This window comes from Falco peregrinus, unplaced genomic scaffold (genome assembly GCF_023634155.1).
Source record: "Falco peregrinus isolate bFalPer1 unplaced genomic scaffold, bFalPer1.pri scaffold_35, whole genome shotgun sequence".
NCBI lineage: Eukaryota > Metazoa > Chordata > Aves > Falconiformes > Falconidae > Falco > Falco peregrinus.
In genome coordinates this window covers 1,840,425-1,859,015 of record NW_026599603.1, presented here as the reverse complement: position 1 = coordinate 1,859,015, position 18,591 = coordinate 1,840,425, and the positions used below count along the sequence as shown (strand labels likewise).

The window sequence follows — 18,591 nt, the reverse complement described above, 5'->3', positions numbered from 1 at the left end:
CTGGATTGGTTTTCAAACGTACTTCACACTTTGCAGTTACCGTATTAGCTATTCCCAACATCTTAACTGATATTACTTGCTTTCCCAAAGATGTTACTAAGGCTTCTGCTCCCCAGTGACATTCTTGATGTCTCGTTTGAATTATCTCTCTCATCACAGGAGGTGGAATTACTACCTGTCCATTAGGAGTTATCCACCATCCCGCTAAGTTTTTCTTAGCATTTAATAACTGACCCGATTTGTCATCTTCCTCTGAATATCTCGGTTTCTCCCTGGGAAGGGTTACTGTTTTAGAAGGAATTATTGCCATTTGCAATGCTTGTTTCTTTGCTACCCTTTTTGCTGTTCTATCAGCTAAATTATTCCCAGCTATTATTTTTGTATTGCCAGTCTGGTGTGCCGTACAGTGCATGATTGCTACTTGATCTGGCTTTTGAACTGCTTGCAATAATCGTAAAATCTCTGTTTGATGCTTAATGTTTGATCCTTGAGAGGACAATAACCCCCTCTCTTTCCACAAAGCTCCATGGACATGCACTACCCCAAAGGCATATTTTGAATCAGTCCAGATATTTACTCTCTTGTCGTTGCTTAGTTCTAAGGCTCGAATTAAAGCGATGAGTTCCGCCTTTTGGGCTGATGTGGTACTCGCCAATGCTCCTGCTTCTATGACTGTAGTCTCTGTTGTTACCGCATATCTGGCGTATCGGACTCCTTGTTCCATAAAGCTGCTTCCATCAGTATACAGTTCCCAGTCTGGTCTCTCCAATGGCACATCCTTCAGATCTTCACGACTGGAATAAACATACTCGATGGTAGCCAAGCAATCATGTTCCAGTCGTCCTTCTTCCTGTATGGAACTTAAAAACACTGCAGGATTTACCAGGTTAGTTGTCTTTAGAATCACATCATCCTGTTCAGTCAATACCACCTGGTGCTTCATCATTCGGCTGGGAGACAGCCAGTGTCCCCCCTTCTGTTCTAGGACAGTTATCACCATGTGTGGCACATAGACTGTTATTGTTCTTCCCAAAGTCAATTTCCGAGCTTCTCGTATGAGCATCACTGTTGCGGCCACTGCTCGCAGGCAGTTTGGCCACCCTTTACTCACTGTGTCCAGTTGTTTAGAGAAATATCCGACTGGTCGTTTCCAGCTTCCTATCCTCTGGGTTAACACGCCCGGTGCAAGGTGTTGCCTTTCATGTACAAACAGCTGGAAATCTTTGGTTAGATCCGGCAGTCCCAAGGCAGGTGCAGACATTAAGGCACGCTTCAACTCTACAAAAGCCTTTTGTTGTTGTGGGCCCCATACAAAGGGAGGGTTCTTTTGGGCCTCGTACAGCGGTTTAGCTATTAGCCCATAGTTCATGATCCAAAGGCGACACCACCCAGTCATTCCCCAAAATGCTCTGAGTTCATGAATATTTCTCGGCTCAGGTATACCACAAATAGCTTCTTTGCGATTTTTTCCTAATTGTCGTTGTCCTTTTGAAATCTCAAAGCCCAGATATATCACAGTCTGGCAGGCTATCTGGGCTTTCTTCCTGGATACCTTATACCCATTTAGTCCCAGGAAATTCAAGGGGTCAATAGTCACCTGTATACAGGTAGGTCTTTCTTCTGTAGCTATCAATATGTCATCCACATATTGTAGGAGTAAATGCCCAGGTCTTGGTTTGTCCTGTTTCCAGATTTCAAGTTCCTTTGCTAAATGATTTCCAAAAATAGTTGGACTGTTTTTAAATCCTTGGGGTAATCTAGTCCATGTCAGCTGCATCTTTTGCTCGGTTTGAGGATTTTCCCATTCAAAAGCAAACAGTTTTCTGCTTTTCTTTTCCAAAGGTATACAGAAGAAAGCATCTTTAAAATCAAGCACTGTAAACCACTGATAATTCTCCCTCAATGCTGTTAACAGTGTATAAGGGTTTGCTACCACAGGATAAATATCCTTAACTATTTGATTTGCTGCTCTCAAGTCTTGTACCAGTCTATATTCACCCAAAGGTTTTCTGACTGGTAAAATAGGAGTATTATACTCAGATTCACATTCTTCCAAAATTTTATACTCCAAAAATTTATCAATCCATTTCTTCAATTCCTGTCTCACTTCCGGTTTGATTGGATATTGTTTAATTCTCACTGTTCCTGCGCCTTCCTTCAAATCTATTTTAACTGGTTCTGCTAGTTTCGATTTACGAGGAATATCTGTCTCCCATACAGTAGGGATCACTGCCAAATCCACCTCCGGTGGAATTTCTTGTTCCTTTACCTTTTCTTGTATCGTCAGGATTTCTCCCGTTTTTGACTCAGGTATTTTCAAGAAAAGTTCTCCTTCGTCAAAAACAATCTGTGCATTTAATTTAGATAACAAATCTCTTCCTAACAAGGGTACCGGACATACTGGTACATACAAAAAATCATGTGTAATTATCTTATTTCCAAATTTCAAATCCAGGGGTTGCAGGAATGGCCTGTTTTTGTTCCAGTTTTTCCTTTACAGGTATTTAATAAAAAATGTCGCTCCTGTATCCACTCCCAACCTCACAATTTAAACAACATTTTTTCCACTTTCTTATTATCAGAAGTTATAGCCATTACTAAATTATCTCTAATAGTTAGCTTACATTCACCCTGCCAATCCTTTTTTTGTCTTAAATAAAAGAACAAATCCACATATGGCATTTTATTCCATTTCCCTTCTCTTTTACAATACAGCATTAACTGCAAAATAGTGTTATAATTCAGTGTCCCATTCGTGGGCCACTTTTCCTGATTTTCTAATATATATATAGTGGCCACCAATTATTACAATATTCAATCATCTGGCTCTTTGGCAAATCCTCATATAAATCCCCCCAATGCGCCAGTAAACATCCCAATGGAGAATTTTTCGGGATTTTATCATTTAACACAAGATTACCCAAGCTTTTACTTTTAAACAACCGAGTTAACTTAGTTGCCATGGTGTAATTACCCACAGTACAATACACAATTATTCAACTCTGTCACTCCGATCCGCGGATCCACACTCCACAGTCTCACCCTTACAGCCACGCTCACACTTTCCCACAGTTACTTTAAACAAACATATAACACAATATTATACCTCTTAATTTTCTTCTTAATACACAAACTCACAGAACAACAAAGAAAACAAACATATAACACAATATTATACCTCTTAATTTTCTTCTTAGTACACAAACTCACAAAACAACAAAGAACACCAAAAACTTCTTCTAACTTCTTGTTAGAGGCACTACCTTGGAGAACACTATAGCGTATAGTTTCTCTTGTCTACACTTTTGTCCAACCCTGCAATAGCTTTCGCTTATGTCTTACGGGCAGACGCCTAGGCTTCCACTTCCACAAGGATCCTTTTAGTCCAACCCTGCAATAGCTTTTGCTTATGTCTTACGGGCAGGCGCCTAGGCTTCCACTTCCACAAGGATCCTTTTAGTCCAACCCTGCAATAGCTTTTGCTTATGTCTTACGGGCAGACTCCTAGTCCTACCCTGCGCAGCTCTTTCACCGCGTCTGACAGGCAGACTTACTCAGTGGGGCTCCAACCCACTGGTGGGACTCCATCCCACTCTTTCCCATACAATTATTATAGTGGGACTCCCCCCCACTTTCTCCAGTGCACTTACTTACTTACTTACTTACTTACTTACTTACTTTAGCGGGACTCCCACCCACTTACTACAATTAAGAAAAGAAGTGTCTTACCAAATATCCAGGGAACGTCGCGAAGAGCCTTACGGATCGGGGATCGATGGGTGTCCCCGAGAAATCCTCGGTGCCGGCCGGAACCGATCAGGTCCCCGACTCCTCCAGTCTCCTTCAGCGAGGTCCCATCTGGGTCGCCAAAACTGTTACCGAAATCTCGGACTGAAGAACTTATCGACACCAATGTGATGTAGATAAGCAGACACTTCTTTATTGACGGCCGGGTGCGTGAGCGAGTCCTCTCACGATCAACGCACGCCAGGTCCCAAAATCAGATTCCATAGATATAACTTATTCATACATATTCATTAAATATTCATGCATAATCATAACATTTCCTGTAAATCATTTACATACTCTCCTCCTATATCCGATTCTGCGCAGTAGAGCTTAGAAAGGTCTAGAAATGGGTCTGGGGTGCAATTTGGGTAGGTGGTGTATGAGTCGGTGGTCGCGATCTCCCCCTGCCGGAATTACCTTTTACTGAAGTTCACAGTTTCTTGGCAGGTAACCACAAGCTGTTCCAGTCGACTCTCCCCAGTTCCCATTCATCTCATATTCTGACATTTCAGTACACCTCTGCATACAGAAGACTGGTTAAATACAAAGAAACCTTTCAACCCTAAAGTTATTACCTAAGTTTTAACGATGGTTCCAGCCCCTTCTTCTAGCCTTGGTACAGGACGTACAGAAGATCCCATAGCAGCTTTTACTGTGCAACTAAGAGTTTCATTAAAAATATTTCTTATCCTTCTATTTTTCAATTTTATAAAATGATTTTATAAAATCAATTAATCAATCAAATAAAGTCAATCAATCTTAACTTATTAACAAATCGATAACATGTCTTCATTGCCTTTCACTAAAATTCCTCTTTCCTGTGAAACCAGTTGTGTTTGTGGGTTTGAGATCTTTTTTTCTTTCCTCTCCTTGTTCACAGTTCCACTTAATTTTTTTCTGGTGGTGTTACAACGAACATTGTGCAGTCCTCCTAACGCTTTGTCCATCAGTAATGTTTTCACTTTTTTCTTGTTCCTGTTTTAAGAGACACTATTGTTTTCTTTCTAAGGGCTGTATTTTTTTTATGTCTTGCATCATGAGTGAATTCAAAGTACTTTCAATGGCATAATACACTTTGTAGTGTAATTTTGTGAAAATGCTTCTCTATGAATTACAAAAAAGATCATTTTATATTATTTCAGGGGTAAACCCTGAATTAATCAATCTTGGATGTGGTGTTTCTGTCTTCTAGAAATACGTGAAGCTTAACTTTGTTTTTATAGGTTGAGAAGGAAAAAAGCAAAGATGTTCAAAAGTGCAGGCGGTGGCAAAACAGGAATGTGTGGATAAATCAAATAACATCACTAATCGGCAAATGAAACAAAAGATTACTGTAAGGAAGAATGACTGTTTGAAAATGGAGAATGAAAACACGATAGAAGAAAAAGACAAAAAGATTTTTTCATCTGGGGAGAGCTCAAAATTATTAAAGTGCCAATGAAAGGGTAAGCTAAGGAAATAATCTCTAATTCTTATTTGTAGTACTATGTAAGTGTCTTAGGTTTTCTGATACTGTGGTAGTTGAAGTAGTTTCCTCAGTGGTGAAAGCCATAGTGAGTAGTCCACTGCTTTTCAAAAAGTGAAGAAAATTTCTTCTTAGAAAACACTAAGCTCATGATGGAGGTTCAAATTTATGGCCTGCTCTAAAAAAAAGAAAAGGAAAAAAGAAAAGAAAAAAAAACCCCATCCAAATTCCTGTGATTTCCTTGTCAATACTGAGGCAAAATGCATCTTTGAAACCAGAAAGAAAAGCAGACTGGAAAAAGCAGTTATTTTTGTAGGAAATGGCCACCTAGAAAAGAAAAGTAGGAACTTGGGGTTTGCTACTACTCCCTTTTCTAGGTGATTTTAGTGATCTCCGTGCAGTTGGTGTTTTCCTTTTCATTAAGTTAATATGCCCTTTGTCAGGAGAGGGTGATTTGAAGAATCAGTCAGCAGTGTGCAGGCGAGCGGAGGTTGTCTTTATTCGGCAGCGCTGGGTGCATGGGGGATCGCGCCACCAAAGTCATGCACCCCGAGGTGACTTTTCAGTCCCCCCTTTATACAAGCTACTCAGACCTATTCATGAGTTTTCCAAGAAATGGTTTACATATTCATTACAATTCTGAGAATTCATTTACATATCTCATGCCTGCACAATGTCCTTGAGGAGTTGTCTCTGCGCAGACTCTATTCCTCAGGGGCCATGTTTAAAGTCTTTGTCTTCGCCACGTTGCATGTACAACAGGAATCTAAGACAGAACGTCCCTTCTGAAGATAACCAACCCAAGGCCTTAGCAGTCTGTGCATCCGTCATGTGGCAGTAAGGGTCCTTGGACATCTCCCGACTTTTAACTAAACGTAGGTGCGTCATCCTTTAGATAAGTGGTACAGCATTCGCTATTCAGAGTTCCCGTTGTTTGTCAGGCAGCACCAGTCCCGCTGTGTCACCACATTTCCTTCTCAACCTGGACTTGGGACAGAGACCAGTCCTGCAGACACCTCGGCAAGGAGGAGCCCTTGATGAGGACGACGACGAGCCGCTTTTGGGTGAGCTCAGAGCTGACTGAAACACAAGCGAAAAGCCCCAGCTCAAACCAGGCCGCTTTGCTTTTCTTGGAAGTCACAAAGCTTCGCTCTGGTGGGTCTCTTTGCATCGGAAACCCTTGTGCTCCCAACGCTGTGACCTGTGTGGGTGCCAAGTCAGAGCAGTCCGTCGCCGCCTGCCTTTGAATTCAAGGTTTGAACCGCGCAGTGTGGCCAGAGTGGGCACATGCTGCGAGAGGTCACGGACCACCATTTCCCTGGCCCTGCGGCTGAGCCAGCGCAGCCCGCTGCTGTGCCGGGAGCGGTGGGGACAGTGCCGCTCTGTCCCCACACAGCTGCCCAGAGCTCAGGGGAGGGGGCGGCCTGGAAGCGCCTGGGCTCCAGCGGCCGGCCAGAGAAAGCCCCCCCAGTTCTCTCGGGGGAAGTGACTGACATGTGCAGGGTTTCTCCTGCTCGGACTGCAACAAGTTTCCCAGGAAGCTCCCCAAGGCGTGGGCGTTTGGGTCTGAAGCCCCCCGGGCCGAGAGCAGGCGCTGCCAGGGAGCTAGAGCCCGCGGCAGGCTGGCCGTCACTCAGCAGGCAGGTGAACCTGCTTCCCCGCGCCCCGCTCCATCCACCTCCGCCAGCTCTTACTTCCAGCCTGCTCCCCCCGCCCCGTACCCCCATCCTTTCCCCCCGTGCGGCAGCTGCAGCAGGCGCACACCAGCCTCCCGAGCCCCCGGCTGACGCGGGGCACTGGCACGCTCAGCCGGCAGCGCTGGCCCCGCTGCAGGAGGGCTAGTCCGCAGGCTGCAGAGGAGTCACTCGCTGACCCAGGGGAGGGAAAGCCCATTTGTTTAGGCTGTTTGAATTTGGCACGCACAGAACATATCCCAGTAACGCACGGGAGGCTAAGGGGTTTGTTTTGGTTTTTTCTTTCTTCTTCTTCTCTACAGACATACAGGAAAACTCTGTGCAACTCCCATGTACACACTGCACAAAGGAAACAGCTTTAAGCAACCACCGGTGAAACGTGGAAGCCTTTTAAGATCTCTGGAGCTGGCACAGGAATGCTTTCTACCCCCCATACAAAAGGCATTTCAGTTTCAGGTCAGACTGTCTAGGTGGTATTTCCATGCATTTCTGCAGAATTAAAGAAGCTAACAGACAAAAAGCCCAGATCAAGCCATATTAGTCAGGCCGATTGGTTCTACCAAGTTAGATCAATAGTGATTATGAACAAACGGACCAAGTGACCAAAGACTGGGGCTGAGAATACCACTTTTTGAGATGTGGTTTCTTTTCACTGTACTACCCATAGAACTGGAGCACTCTGATAGAAGTATCGGCATTTGTAGACGCCTCAGAAGCATCTGACCCGCTAGTAAGTGTGTATTAGAGAAACGAAGGTAGTTCTAAATTAAACTATGTCAACAGAAAAGTAGTTGATAGAATCCCTCAGGCTGAAGGAGAACTCAAGGCACTTCATAACAAGAACACTGAACCTCTAGAACAAGTGAACCTTTAAATATTATTACTGCACCGTGAGTTTACAAGAGTGGATTAGGACTATTTCTCCAGAAAAATGTGTCTATTTTATGTCTGTTTCACTTCAGGATTGGCCTTTATTAGTACTGCTCTGCAACTGCTAGCACTAAGAATTTAACCCAGTTTTTGTGCCAACAGGTTGTTTTAGCCTAACTTTCACTACAGGTTTTCAGTTCTGTATAAAGTGGTTACAGGGGAAACTGTTTCTGAGTTTGGCCATTTGACCAGCAGCCTCAAAAAGACTGACTGAATTTTGCTTTTTACAACTCGGAAAATTAAGAACAGGAACCAGTTTGTTCTCACACCCCCACCCCACCCCCACCCCCCTTTCATCCCATGACACATTGACACTTTGCAGCGCTGGACCAACATTTTTGGAGACCTTTAGCGTTAATCCATTGGGGACAGTATTGGGCTGCTGGACAACCAATGCAAATATTAATAAACCAAGAGAAATCCTTAGATTTGATTTGTTGAGGGTCATTTGTACATACGAGCTACATCTCCAAAATGTGCTTTATTCTACCAACAGCTTCCCTGCAGTTAGTGAAACCCTTGCCTAGAATGGTTGCTTTACATAACTGATCTATTAAAACATGGAATGCCTGTAGAGTTGTGGCACTGCATGACATCTACACGGGACTTGCTTCAAGAGCTACGACCAGGGAGCCTCCTGGCTTCTCAGCAGTGCAAGCTCGGGGCAGGTCCTCTGGCCCATTCGCTTGGACTTCGTGCTTTATTAGTTCATTAGAACACTAGTATTCTCCTTAAAAAAACACACAACACAACAACAGGAGGCATTCCTTTCTCATGAAGTAGAAGACGCAAGGATCTGTGTTCCCAGACACAGGAGAAAGCACTCTAAGCAGCTGGAGTCTGCTCTGTAATTAATTGACCACTGTTAATCACCAGGCAGTGGGGGTGGGGGTGGGGGGTGGGCTCTCAGCTTGCCGTTCCCTCAGCCAGAATTCAGCAGGACCCCTTTTTCTTGCCTGATCAGAGACAGGTCACGCACATACCCCAGAGCCCAAGTGTGATTTGCACATCCCTTCTCCATCGTGACCCCCAAAGCTGCAGTGCTGGGGGGACAGGACACGTGTCTACCCAGTCCTGCCTGCGTGGAATCTCTGGTGTGTCTAATATAGAGGCTGAGCACACGCAGACTTCTCTGGGAACAAAAGGGAGGCGGGTCTGGCCTTCATCCCCCTTCCTGGCCTTGGTTCTTCACACCCCCCAGAGGTACCAAGTACTCTGGGGGCCTTTTCCCCCCACCAGCTCCTCAAATCCCGCTGATGTCAGCGCCGGGCTCAGCAGCTTTATTGTGAGGAGGCAGGCACCAAGCTGTGACGTGGTCTCTGCCATTTCCCAATAAACCAACTTGAAATAAAAAAAGAAAAATTATTTAAAAAGAAGAAAACTCGGGGGAAAAAGGGTGGGTTTGTGTGGAGTTTCAACAGGAAAGCCACAAGAAGGGGAGAGAGAAGGCTGAAGAGCCTGGCAGTGCCCAAGGACCACCACCACGCAGCACCCGCAGGGACAGAATTTCTGGGGTGCGCTGAGGCTTAAGAGAGCAGGAGCAGCCTGCGCTGGGCTGGCGAGGCTGTGCTGCTGCGCCCTGTCCCCACGCTCACGCTGCTCTGCCCTGTCCCCACGCTCAGCCTGACCCCGTGGCAGGGGACCTCGGGGTGCACCGCCAGTGTGAGAACACTCGTGGCTGGAAGGGAAGGCTTCTCTCCTTTGCGTATCTTGGAGAAAAAACAGAGGGGATGGCTGTTTGCAGCACAGCAAGCAAGGCGGGGGAGTAAAGGATCTGCTCCCGGCCACAGCAGGGTCCTTCTTCAGTGACCCCAAACACCTGGCTGGCTTGCAAACTTAATAAAAAATTAGTAAATAATAACCCGGAAAATGAAGCAAGAATAAGCTCTTTTCACTACATCATTGTAAATGCATCGACACCCAGAAATACACAAAAGGATACGCGCCAAGAGCCACCCATCAAAGAGAGGCTTCCTTCCATGCTGGGTCTCACTTTCACACTTCTTCCACTCCAACAAACAAAAAAACCCAAACCAAAACAAAAAAAGTAAAAAAGAAAGAAAAAAAAAATCACCAGTTGATGTACAGAGTCTTCCCTTTTCACAGATTTGTGGGTTCTGCCTGCCCCGATGTGGTCGGTGCGGTGCCCTTGGGAACAAACGGTAGTTGTACAAAACAGTATGAAGATTTTCTTACAAACATATGCCTGCAGTGTTTACTGGTTGGGTTTTTGTGTTTGGGGTTTTTTTTAAGTTTCAAAACTAGGTTTTAGGTCACGAATGGCTTGCAACTTTTTTCTACAGTAAATCAGGCATATATTTTTAGTTTTCGTTTTAGGAATGTGTAAGGCATTTTGGTAAGGTGACGGTAAGGTCTAGGTCACAGACTCGTCAGACTGAAGTCCCTTCCTTCACGCTGTCCTCTTCCCCCTGGAGAAGGAAAAGAGAGGTGGGTTACTCAACTGGCTCTCAACCTTATCCTCGTGGCAGCTCAAGCATCAAAGCGTTTCACAGATGGGCCAGGTCCTGCCTTTTGAGAAGGGAGAACCATGGCCACCATCTCCTGTGCTCCCAGAGCTTCCCAAAAGCCACCCAGATGGTTTCTGGCAGCAAGTGCCACCTTGTCTCCGGTTTTCAACCACTGCCTGACACGCGCTTCCCCCTGCCCTCCACCAGCACCAAGGGGAGGGATGGCTGCGGCCACCACAAGTACCGTTTCCTGAAGCTGTTCTTTACACTTCTTCAGTCTCCCTTTGGCCAGTTGGTCCCGGGTAACCTTCAGTCGCTCCTGTAGTTCGCTTGCTGCCTGGCCCCGGTTCTTTCTTTTTTTTTTTTTTCCTAGTTTTTCCTACATGGGAGTCAAAAGAAGGCGTCTGCCTGAGTCTCCCTTGGCCGTCTGGCGACACTCCCCCCTCCAAAACATCTCGGGTCACCTCAGGTCTCCACTGAGCTGCCTCGGCGGCCACAAGCCAGCGATGCGCCACTGCTCCAGCGGCGTGCTCAGAGGCTCTACCTGGGAGGTGTCCTTTAAACACCCCTAAACCCCCAAATCCAGCCACACCCCGGTGACAATAACAAAGCCACAAGCTCTACCTCCTGCACCAAGGGCTTCAGAGTCGAGAGGGAGCACCCACGTCCTCGTGAGCACCCGCTGGCAGGGGCCACTGGGTTTCCTCTCTCACCTGAGGCTACCACCCAGCACGGTGCACCACCTAGGCTTCCCCCCCCACCCTCACACCCGGCGGGAGCAGGTTTGCAGGCGCTTGCCTGACCTGCAGCTGCTCCATCTGCCTCTCCAAGGCCGCCACTTTCATCTTCCAGCTCTTCCTCAGCTGCTCCTCTTGCCGCAGCACCTCTGACTTCTCAGACAGCTCGTTCATCAGCTTGCCGCACCACTCCTGTAACCTGGCCACCTCAGCGTTTTGCCTGCACCAACAGAAGCAGCGTTATTCCAGCCCGCAGGCCAGTCAAGCATCCCTGGCGTTACCCGGGGGGAACACATCCTCCTGGTGGGCCTGGTAACAGGGCTTGAAACATCTCAACGGTTGTGTTGGCCTGTTTCTCGGACACGCCTGGTCCTTCAGGGATGGGGTGGAAGGAGCTGACACATCAATTTCAAAAGCTCCGTTTCCATCACAGGAGACATTTCTTTCTCATGAAGTAGAAGACGCAAGGATCTGTGTTCCCAGACACAGGAGAAAGCACTCTAAGCAGCTGGCGTCTGCTCTGTAATTAACTGACCACTGTTAATCACCAGCCATTTCAGACTTTCTACAAAAAGGAGCGCCAAATTCTTCTCCCTAGCTCCTGGTTGTTCTGTATGCACCAGGCAGGTCTCGCTTCTCTGCAGCACCGCTCCCATCAAAGAGCCAGCGACATTTCTTCTGAAGTTGGTGAGCACAAGCTCTCCGAAGTGTGGAGAAATGCTGCAGTGCCTTCTGGTCCCCTCTGCCCCCTCCGCTAGCATCAGCACAGGTGACTCCAAAGCAGAGAGGGCTTCCCCTGCCCTTCCACTTGGGAAAAGCATCCTTGTTTCCCCTGCCAGGCCCACAGAAGCCATTTGGCAATCTCTTCCTCACTCCCTCCTCTACCTCCAGCTAGCTGGGGCGTCTGTAGAAGCACCCTCCAGAAAGGGGGTGGCCAATCATGATGGACAGCCCCCCCCAGGGCTTGCCAGAGGGCGGCCCCAGGCTCTGCCCCCACCCCCACCCCTAGTCTTACTTGCTCTCCATCTGACTTCTGATCTGGCAGAAGGCATCGCTCAGGATGGAGTTCTCCTGCTGCAGGCGAGCCAGCTGCGTGTCGGGGCCATTCTCCAGCTGCTCCTGCAGGGTGCGGATCTAGGGAGAGACCAACAGGGGTTGATGCCGCTGCTGCCAGCCCCTCGGCTCTCCCCTGAGGAGCCCACTCCATGGGCAAGAGGGACTGGCAAGGAAGCCACAGCGAGGTGTCTGTGCTGCTGACAGCCCCTGCGGCTGCTGCATCCCGTGAGGATGCTCCCACATCCCTCTTCTAGCGTGAGCACCACGGCTCAGGAGCACTGCGGGGCTCTCGCCCCTCCCCGAGGCTCTGGCCCCCTCGCCCACCTCGGTCTTCTCCAAAAGACCAGGCAGCTGCCACCGAGGGCCAGCCGGCAGCCAGCGGAGGAAGCTGCAGAGCACCGCGTGGGGCTCACCTTGCCCTGCAGCTGCTGCGTTTCGCTGACATGGTCCTGGTAGCTGGCCTGCACGCGTGCCTGCACCGCTGCCATCTCCTGCTCGCGGGCCAGCAGCTGCTCCTTCAGCTTGCCCTCCACGGCCGTCGCCTTGGCCCGCTCGGCCGCCAGCTCCTTCGAGGAGAGAAGCCACCCGGTCAGTTTCAGCGCAGGAACCTCCCTGCTTTAAGGGGACTCGAAACAAGTGGCCTCCTGGCTCAGAAGACTCTAAGAAGTGTAACCCTTTCGGCGCTGCCCCCAGGCCCAGCTACACCCTTCCGCACTTCCATTTCCTCCTGCATTAAGCTTTGGGCTCAGTGGCCACTGGATGCCACTGTTGTTCCACACTGGGCCAGCTAAGAGACAGGAGTGACAGCCTGGAATTTTATTCCCCTCCCCGGCCCCAGGATCAATATCATCACATCAAGTTCGGGGCAAAGCAGGAAAACAAAAAAAAGAAAACACCCCCACAAACCAAACACACCCCCCCTCCGCCCCCTGCCAAGGCAGGGGTGCTCTCTTGGCCGGCTGGGTGATGCCGTGCCGCTGCCCGGGGCTGCCTGCACAGGCCGGGGCTTAGCACAGCACTCAGTGCACAGGGTGGCTTCGCCCTCTCCTCTCCTGCCTGCAGGCAGATGGACCTGCTGCAGCAGGGTCCTGGCGGCTGCGGGGCAGGAGGTGCTAAGCACGACGCGCCGGGGGTCCCTTCTGACTTCAACACCCAACGAGAGGTGGAGGCAAGGGGCTGAGCCAGGCAAGGGGGCTGTAAAGAGCACCAGGCTCCTTAAAAAGGGGCTGATCAACACCTTCTCAGCTCAGGGGCTCTGCCAAGAGATGAGAAGGGCTTTACTGTCCTCCGGAAAGCAGCAGAAAGCTGCAGTCTCTTACGGGCACGGCTTTAGCCCCCTCCAGCTGCGGCTGCCAACAGGGCACGTGCCTCCCCGGGCTGGATCAGGCCCAGGAGAGGAGCTCAGGTGGGCATCTCCTCCCCTTCTGGGGGAGAAAACAGCAAATGGATGAAGGGCCCAGAGAACCCCTGGGCTTCACCTCCAAGGGCGGGTAAGACGTGGGGAGAGGGAGGCACACGGCGAGCCGTGAGGCGCAGAGCCCGTGCCAGGGGTGCCGGGAGGGCTGCGCGGCACTTACCTGGCTCAGCTCCTCCACCTTGTTTCTGGCAGCGGCTGCAGCCTCCTGCTTGGTGGTGAGCTGCTTCTCCTTCTCCTCCAGCTGGCGTTTCAGGACAGTGACAGGGTCACCCTTCTGCTTGGCCTGCCGGCGCAGGGTGGCACATCAGCGGGGACCACCACCTCCGCATCCAACCCCTCCACCCCACACGCACAGGGTCCTGCCCTCTGCCCCAGGGAAAATTCAGCTCCTGTCTCTAAGGCTGCCCCTCGGGGGACAGCCTGCCCGAAAACGGGCTGCCTTCACCCCTCCGCACCCCCGGAGGCTTGGCCCAGCCCTGGTGGACGCGACGCTGCTGGCAGCCCTACCGCGTGCCACGTGTCCTGGACGATGCCCGCTTTCTCCGTCAGGATCTCGATGAGCCGCTGGGCCTCCCCCTCGCCGAACACCGTGCTGCTGACCGTGGACACGAGCGTCTTGTAGGGCAGGTGGAGGGGCCCATCCGAGTCCGCAGGTGCTGGGGAGGAGAGAGGAGGGGTTGGGAGCGCTCGAGCCAACGGCAGGGCTGAGTAGCATCGCCTCAGTTGACTTCAACCCCATAACTGCCATTTCACGCCAGCAACCGCCCAGATGTCCACAGCCAAGTTTGATACCTCTCTAACTGAAAGCAATGTGACGAGCGCTGGGGACGGCGCTCACCACAGACAAGCGTTCCCTGAGCCAGCTGCCGCCTCTGCCTGGCTCTGCTACTGCTACTGCTCCTGCCGCCCTGCCACCGCCCTCCATCACACTGATCGATTCCAGACGGAGCTGGGCACGCTTTGCTAAAGCCAGGGAGCAGAGACGTGGTGGGCATCAGAAGCTGGACTCCATTGTGACACAGCCTCGCTGGGGGACTGTCGCTCCACGCAGCGGTGCCAGTGATGCAGAGCAGCAAGGTCGTCTCCTGCCTTTCACCAGGCAGGTTCGTTCCAGCTCTTTGCTAAGGGAACGAGATGACTCCAGCCCTTCTCCGATCCCTCTGCCGGCTTACCCGACGGGGATACATGCAGAGGAACTTGGCCTTACCTGGCTCGCTCTTCTTCTTGGATGCAGCCACCTTCTTGACAGGTCCATTATGCTTCTGCTCCTCATGGGCTGGAAGAACATTGCTTTTCTTTATGGTGACAGAGCTGACCACTGGAGCACTTTGGTGCGCCTCTGGGACCTGTCCATTAGGTTTCTCTTGATTTTTCTTTCCTTTTCCTTTTTTCTCAACAGCTTCCTCTTTCTTCTTTTTCTCTTTTTCCTTCTGCTGAGTCTTCTTAAGCCCTTTGCCTTGCTTGGCCAAGGCTTCCTCAGAAGGACGGAGGACCTTCTCCATGAAGGTGAACACCAGGAAGATCCCGATGGCTGATACCACCATCAGACCTCCAAAGAGCACGACATTCGGCATCTGAGGGTCATAGACATCCATCCTGCCTTATTCTTCTGTGCCTGCAAGACACCACAACAACAGTTAGTGGGGAAAACAAAGAGGCGCAACAGCCTCTCTGTGAGCAGCGAGTTTCCCATGTCCATCTGTGTTGTGTGGGCAACCTGCTGACACCCCCCGCCCCCTCCCAGGTTTGCGCTCCTCCGCTGCGCTGCCTGCGCACGGTGCTCCAGCCACACCGCAGGGGCTGCTTGCGCTGGCTGCAGCAAGCTTCAGAAGAACCAAAGAGGGGGAAGAAAAAACCAGGGATGCAATCAGAGACAGCCACGAGCAAAGTGCCCATGCCTTGTCCAATGGGACGCTTTTGCACGACCCTGGGCAATCCCTGCAGCCCTGCGGCAGTAAGAGAGCCCGTTTCCAGACTGCCTGGTGCAGTTTGGCCAAGACCTGGGCTCTCCCTGGGCCACCTGGCCTTATCTCTGCGCCCAGGCGCAGGTGGAAGTGCATCCAGGGTCTCAGCTCTGGAATAGAACACCCCCCTGGAAGGGGAAAGCATGCACGGGAGAGCTTTCCCCAGCTTTGCAGCAGCCCTGGCCGCCTCCCTTTGCCAGCCGCACCCTGCGGCACTGCTGGCCTCTGCCCAGCCTGGCAGGGAGGACACGCAGTGACCACATCCCACTGGGTCGCTGCTCCCAGCCTCCAGTGACGAGAACCACCCCAGCAATGATGCTACAGACGCCACACAGAGAACCAAGACGCTACCATCTCCTTGCAACGCAAACACCAGGAAAAGGCCCAAGTTCAAGCCAAAAAAAAGCAAAAGCATGGTCATTAACCATCTCATCTCCCCAGCAGATGCCCACAGGAAGAAACGAAACTTGCAAAGGGAGCACTGGATGTGGTGCTTCTCTTTCCACCTCTGCTGTTAACTGGCGGGCATCCGTTCCCACCCTCCTCTCCACGCTCAGGTTCTCCACCCATAACACACGGAGCCGCAAGGGAGACTGTACTGCCTGGTCTGAGACCTGGCAGGCAGGGTGCAGCCCCGCGCGGAGGAAGATGCTGCTGCCTCCACTCTTCTTAATCGCTAACTGAACCCCGTCCCGAGTCTGGAAGCCAGGCTCTTCCCCGCTGTCCCACTCGTGCGTTTCCCCCATGGGCACCACCTCCACGTGGCTCACAACGCCCACCCCCCACCCCCCACCACCCACCCCCCCACCCCCCCCCGATGCTGCAGTCAGGCAGTTCATCTGCACAGGGGCACTCCCCAGGAGGTGCCAGGCTGCGCTTTCTCGTGATCAGCGCATCAAGCCCTCAGCTATCAGAAGTTCCCATCCCCGCCCTTAACTGTCAACATCATTGAATTTCCTCTTTAAGAGGTTGTGGGCTGGGGACGGAGGGAGTGGCTGGAAAGGGAGGAGGCAAAAATAAGAATAAAACTAAGGAGATCAGCATCTTTTCAAAACCTCAGTGCTCACAGGGAGAGACCTCAGAGCCTTTCCCTTTCTCACAGCCGACAGCGGCGAACTCACTCCCAGCCGAATCCGCACTGGTGCAGCGAGGGGGTGACAGGGCAATGAAAACGTCGCCTCCAACCCCCAGGGGGGTTGTTGAGGGCTGTTTCAACCAGCAGCCCAGCTCTCCCTGCCCGCCTCGCCAAGCATCCCAGACAAAGCAGCAGAGAGCCGGCAGGCGGGCAGGCTGCCAACGCCAGCTGGAACCAGCCTCCCCCGGCAGGACCAACTTTCTACACCAGGGCACCGCGCGAGATCCCAGCTGATACTACAGGCATCGCTATCCCGGCCCGTCCCAGTCGTTTGGGATTTCAGCGGCCTCAGCCGGCTCCATCCCAGCACAGCTGGTGCCAGCCCCCTCCCTCCTGACAATGCAGCATCACTTTGGGATGGTCCCCATCGGGACAGAGGGATTACTCCTAACCTGCAGGGTGAAAAGGGATGGATTTCCTCTTCCTGGCAGGAAACAGAAACGAGGGTCCAGAGAACATGTACCCACGTCCTTCTGCTGGCTTTAGGGCCAGACCAATGTGCCCCGGAGCTGACCGGGGCGGAGCTGAGCGCCCTGCATTCCTCACCTGGCAACCCCAACAATGCGCTGGTACCAACAGAGCTGCTGACCTCACAGTGCCACCGCGTCAGACTTAGATCAAAATTCGCCACTCCAGCTTAGGGCAAGGGCATCACTGACTGCTGGCAAATGCTCTCCAGCCCCGTCAGCTGCTCCCACCACCTCCCAGAGCAGCTGGATGCTGGATTGGCCTTTGGGTTTTGGTTGTGGATGGCTGGGTTTTTTGAGATACTAGTGAGAGATGAGAACTTCACAAGTGAAATGCCCTGTGATGCAGCTCAAGTGAGCTCTGGCTAAAACTTACACCGTCTGACTGAATTTTAGAGGCACTAGAACTGTGCGCAGGACAAGAGCAGGTTTTGCAGTGTCTGTGACACCACAGCTGTGCCATGCAGAGCAGCACATCTGCACCATACAGGCTAGAAACCATTAGCTTCCTTCTAGAGCTGCTGCTGTGGCAGAGGACGTTCAAGCCTGTGTCTGTTGAAAGACACGATCTCAAACACCCTGTGCAACAGTAGGAATTAACAATGCGCTTGATCTAGAGATGTGGTTGTCATTACTCATTTCAAAAGGCATTGCATCTCCACGTGGAGAAGCAAAGCTCTGTTCAGCCTGTCAGACACCGTTAACCAAGGAGTAAACATCTTGCTGCAGCATTCAGAGATTTCATGCTCAGTCGGCCTGGCTTGTAGCCAGAGAGTGCCGACCCCCTTCAGTTCCTCCTGCTGCACTGGGCCAAAATCTTGCAGCCTGCAAGACAGACAGGATTGTTGTGCAGCAGTGCCAGCCTTCACACGACAGCTGGCCAGTGGACTGCAACTAGCCAGGGAGGCTGTGCTGCACAGGTGGAAGTTAAAAAAAAAAAAAAAAAAAAAAGAAAGAAAGCAAGAAATCCTGAAGAAATTCAGCTTTTCTCCACATCAGACGGCTTGGGTTGGGCTCCCTGATCTCCAAAAAAAGAATCCATTGTTGATTCCTTGGAGCAGCAAAGCCTTTCTGGTCTCTACAGCCCAGATGCTCACTCTGATTCTTTCACCCACCTCTCCAGAGCCAGCGGGAGCCGAGTCAGCCATTGGAGCCTGCCTGCGTGTAGCTTCCTCACCCGCCATACCCAGGGTAGCCCTAGAAAGGAGAGGTGCGCTCCTGAGAGAGCCTGCAGCGAAAAGGGGAACAGTCTGAGCACGGATGTAGTGAAAACGTTCTCCCCGGTATTTCTGCATTGCTATTTGGCATGTAGCCAGATGTCTGCTCTGACACACGTCAGAGAAAACCATCCAAATGCCTAAGCTAAGGCAGGGCTTACCTGCTTGGTGACCCGATTGCCTCTTCTAATGTTACTACCAAGTACATTTGATCGATTACTAGCATGCTGGAATACCTTCATTAGTATGGAT

At 50.8% G+C, this 18,591-nt stretch overlaps 1 protein-coding gene and 1 long non-coding RNA gene across 2 annotated transcripts; one reads left to right on the top strand and one right to left on the bottom strand.

Moving 5' to 3' along the window:
- Positions 1-5,035: 5,035 nt before the first annotated feature.
- LOC129783366 (uncharacterized) lies at positions 5,036-8,129 on the top strand. Its single transcript, XR_008745257.1, has 3 exons — positions 5,036-5,234; positions 6,196-6,318; positions 7,251-8,129. It is a non-coding gene; the product is annotated as an uncharacterized LOC129783366 (long non-coding RNA).
- Positions 8,130-10,318: 2,189 nt separating this feature from the next.
- Positions 10,319-18,554, bottom strand: LOC129783363 (ribosome-binding protein 1-like). Its single transcript, XM_055793352.1, has 8 exons — positions 18,238-18,554; positions 14,764-15,171; positions 14,064-14,212; positions 13,717-13,839; positions 12,553-12,705; positions 12,099-12,217; positions 11,150-11,303; positions 10,319-10,725 (listed from the first exon to the last, which is right to left on the bottom strand). The coding sequence occupies exons 2-8, from the start codon at positions 15,149-15,151 to the stop codon at positions 10,369-10,371; spliced, it is 1,443 nt and encodes a 480-aa protein (XP_055649327.1). The 5' UTR covers positions 15,152-15,171; positions 18,238-18,554; the 3' UTR covers positions 10,319-10,368.
- Positions 18,555-18,591: the final 37 nt, after the last annotated feature.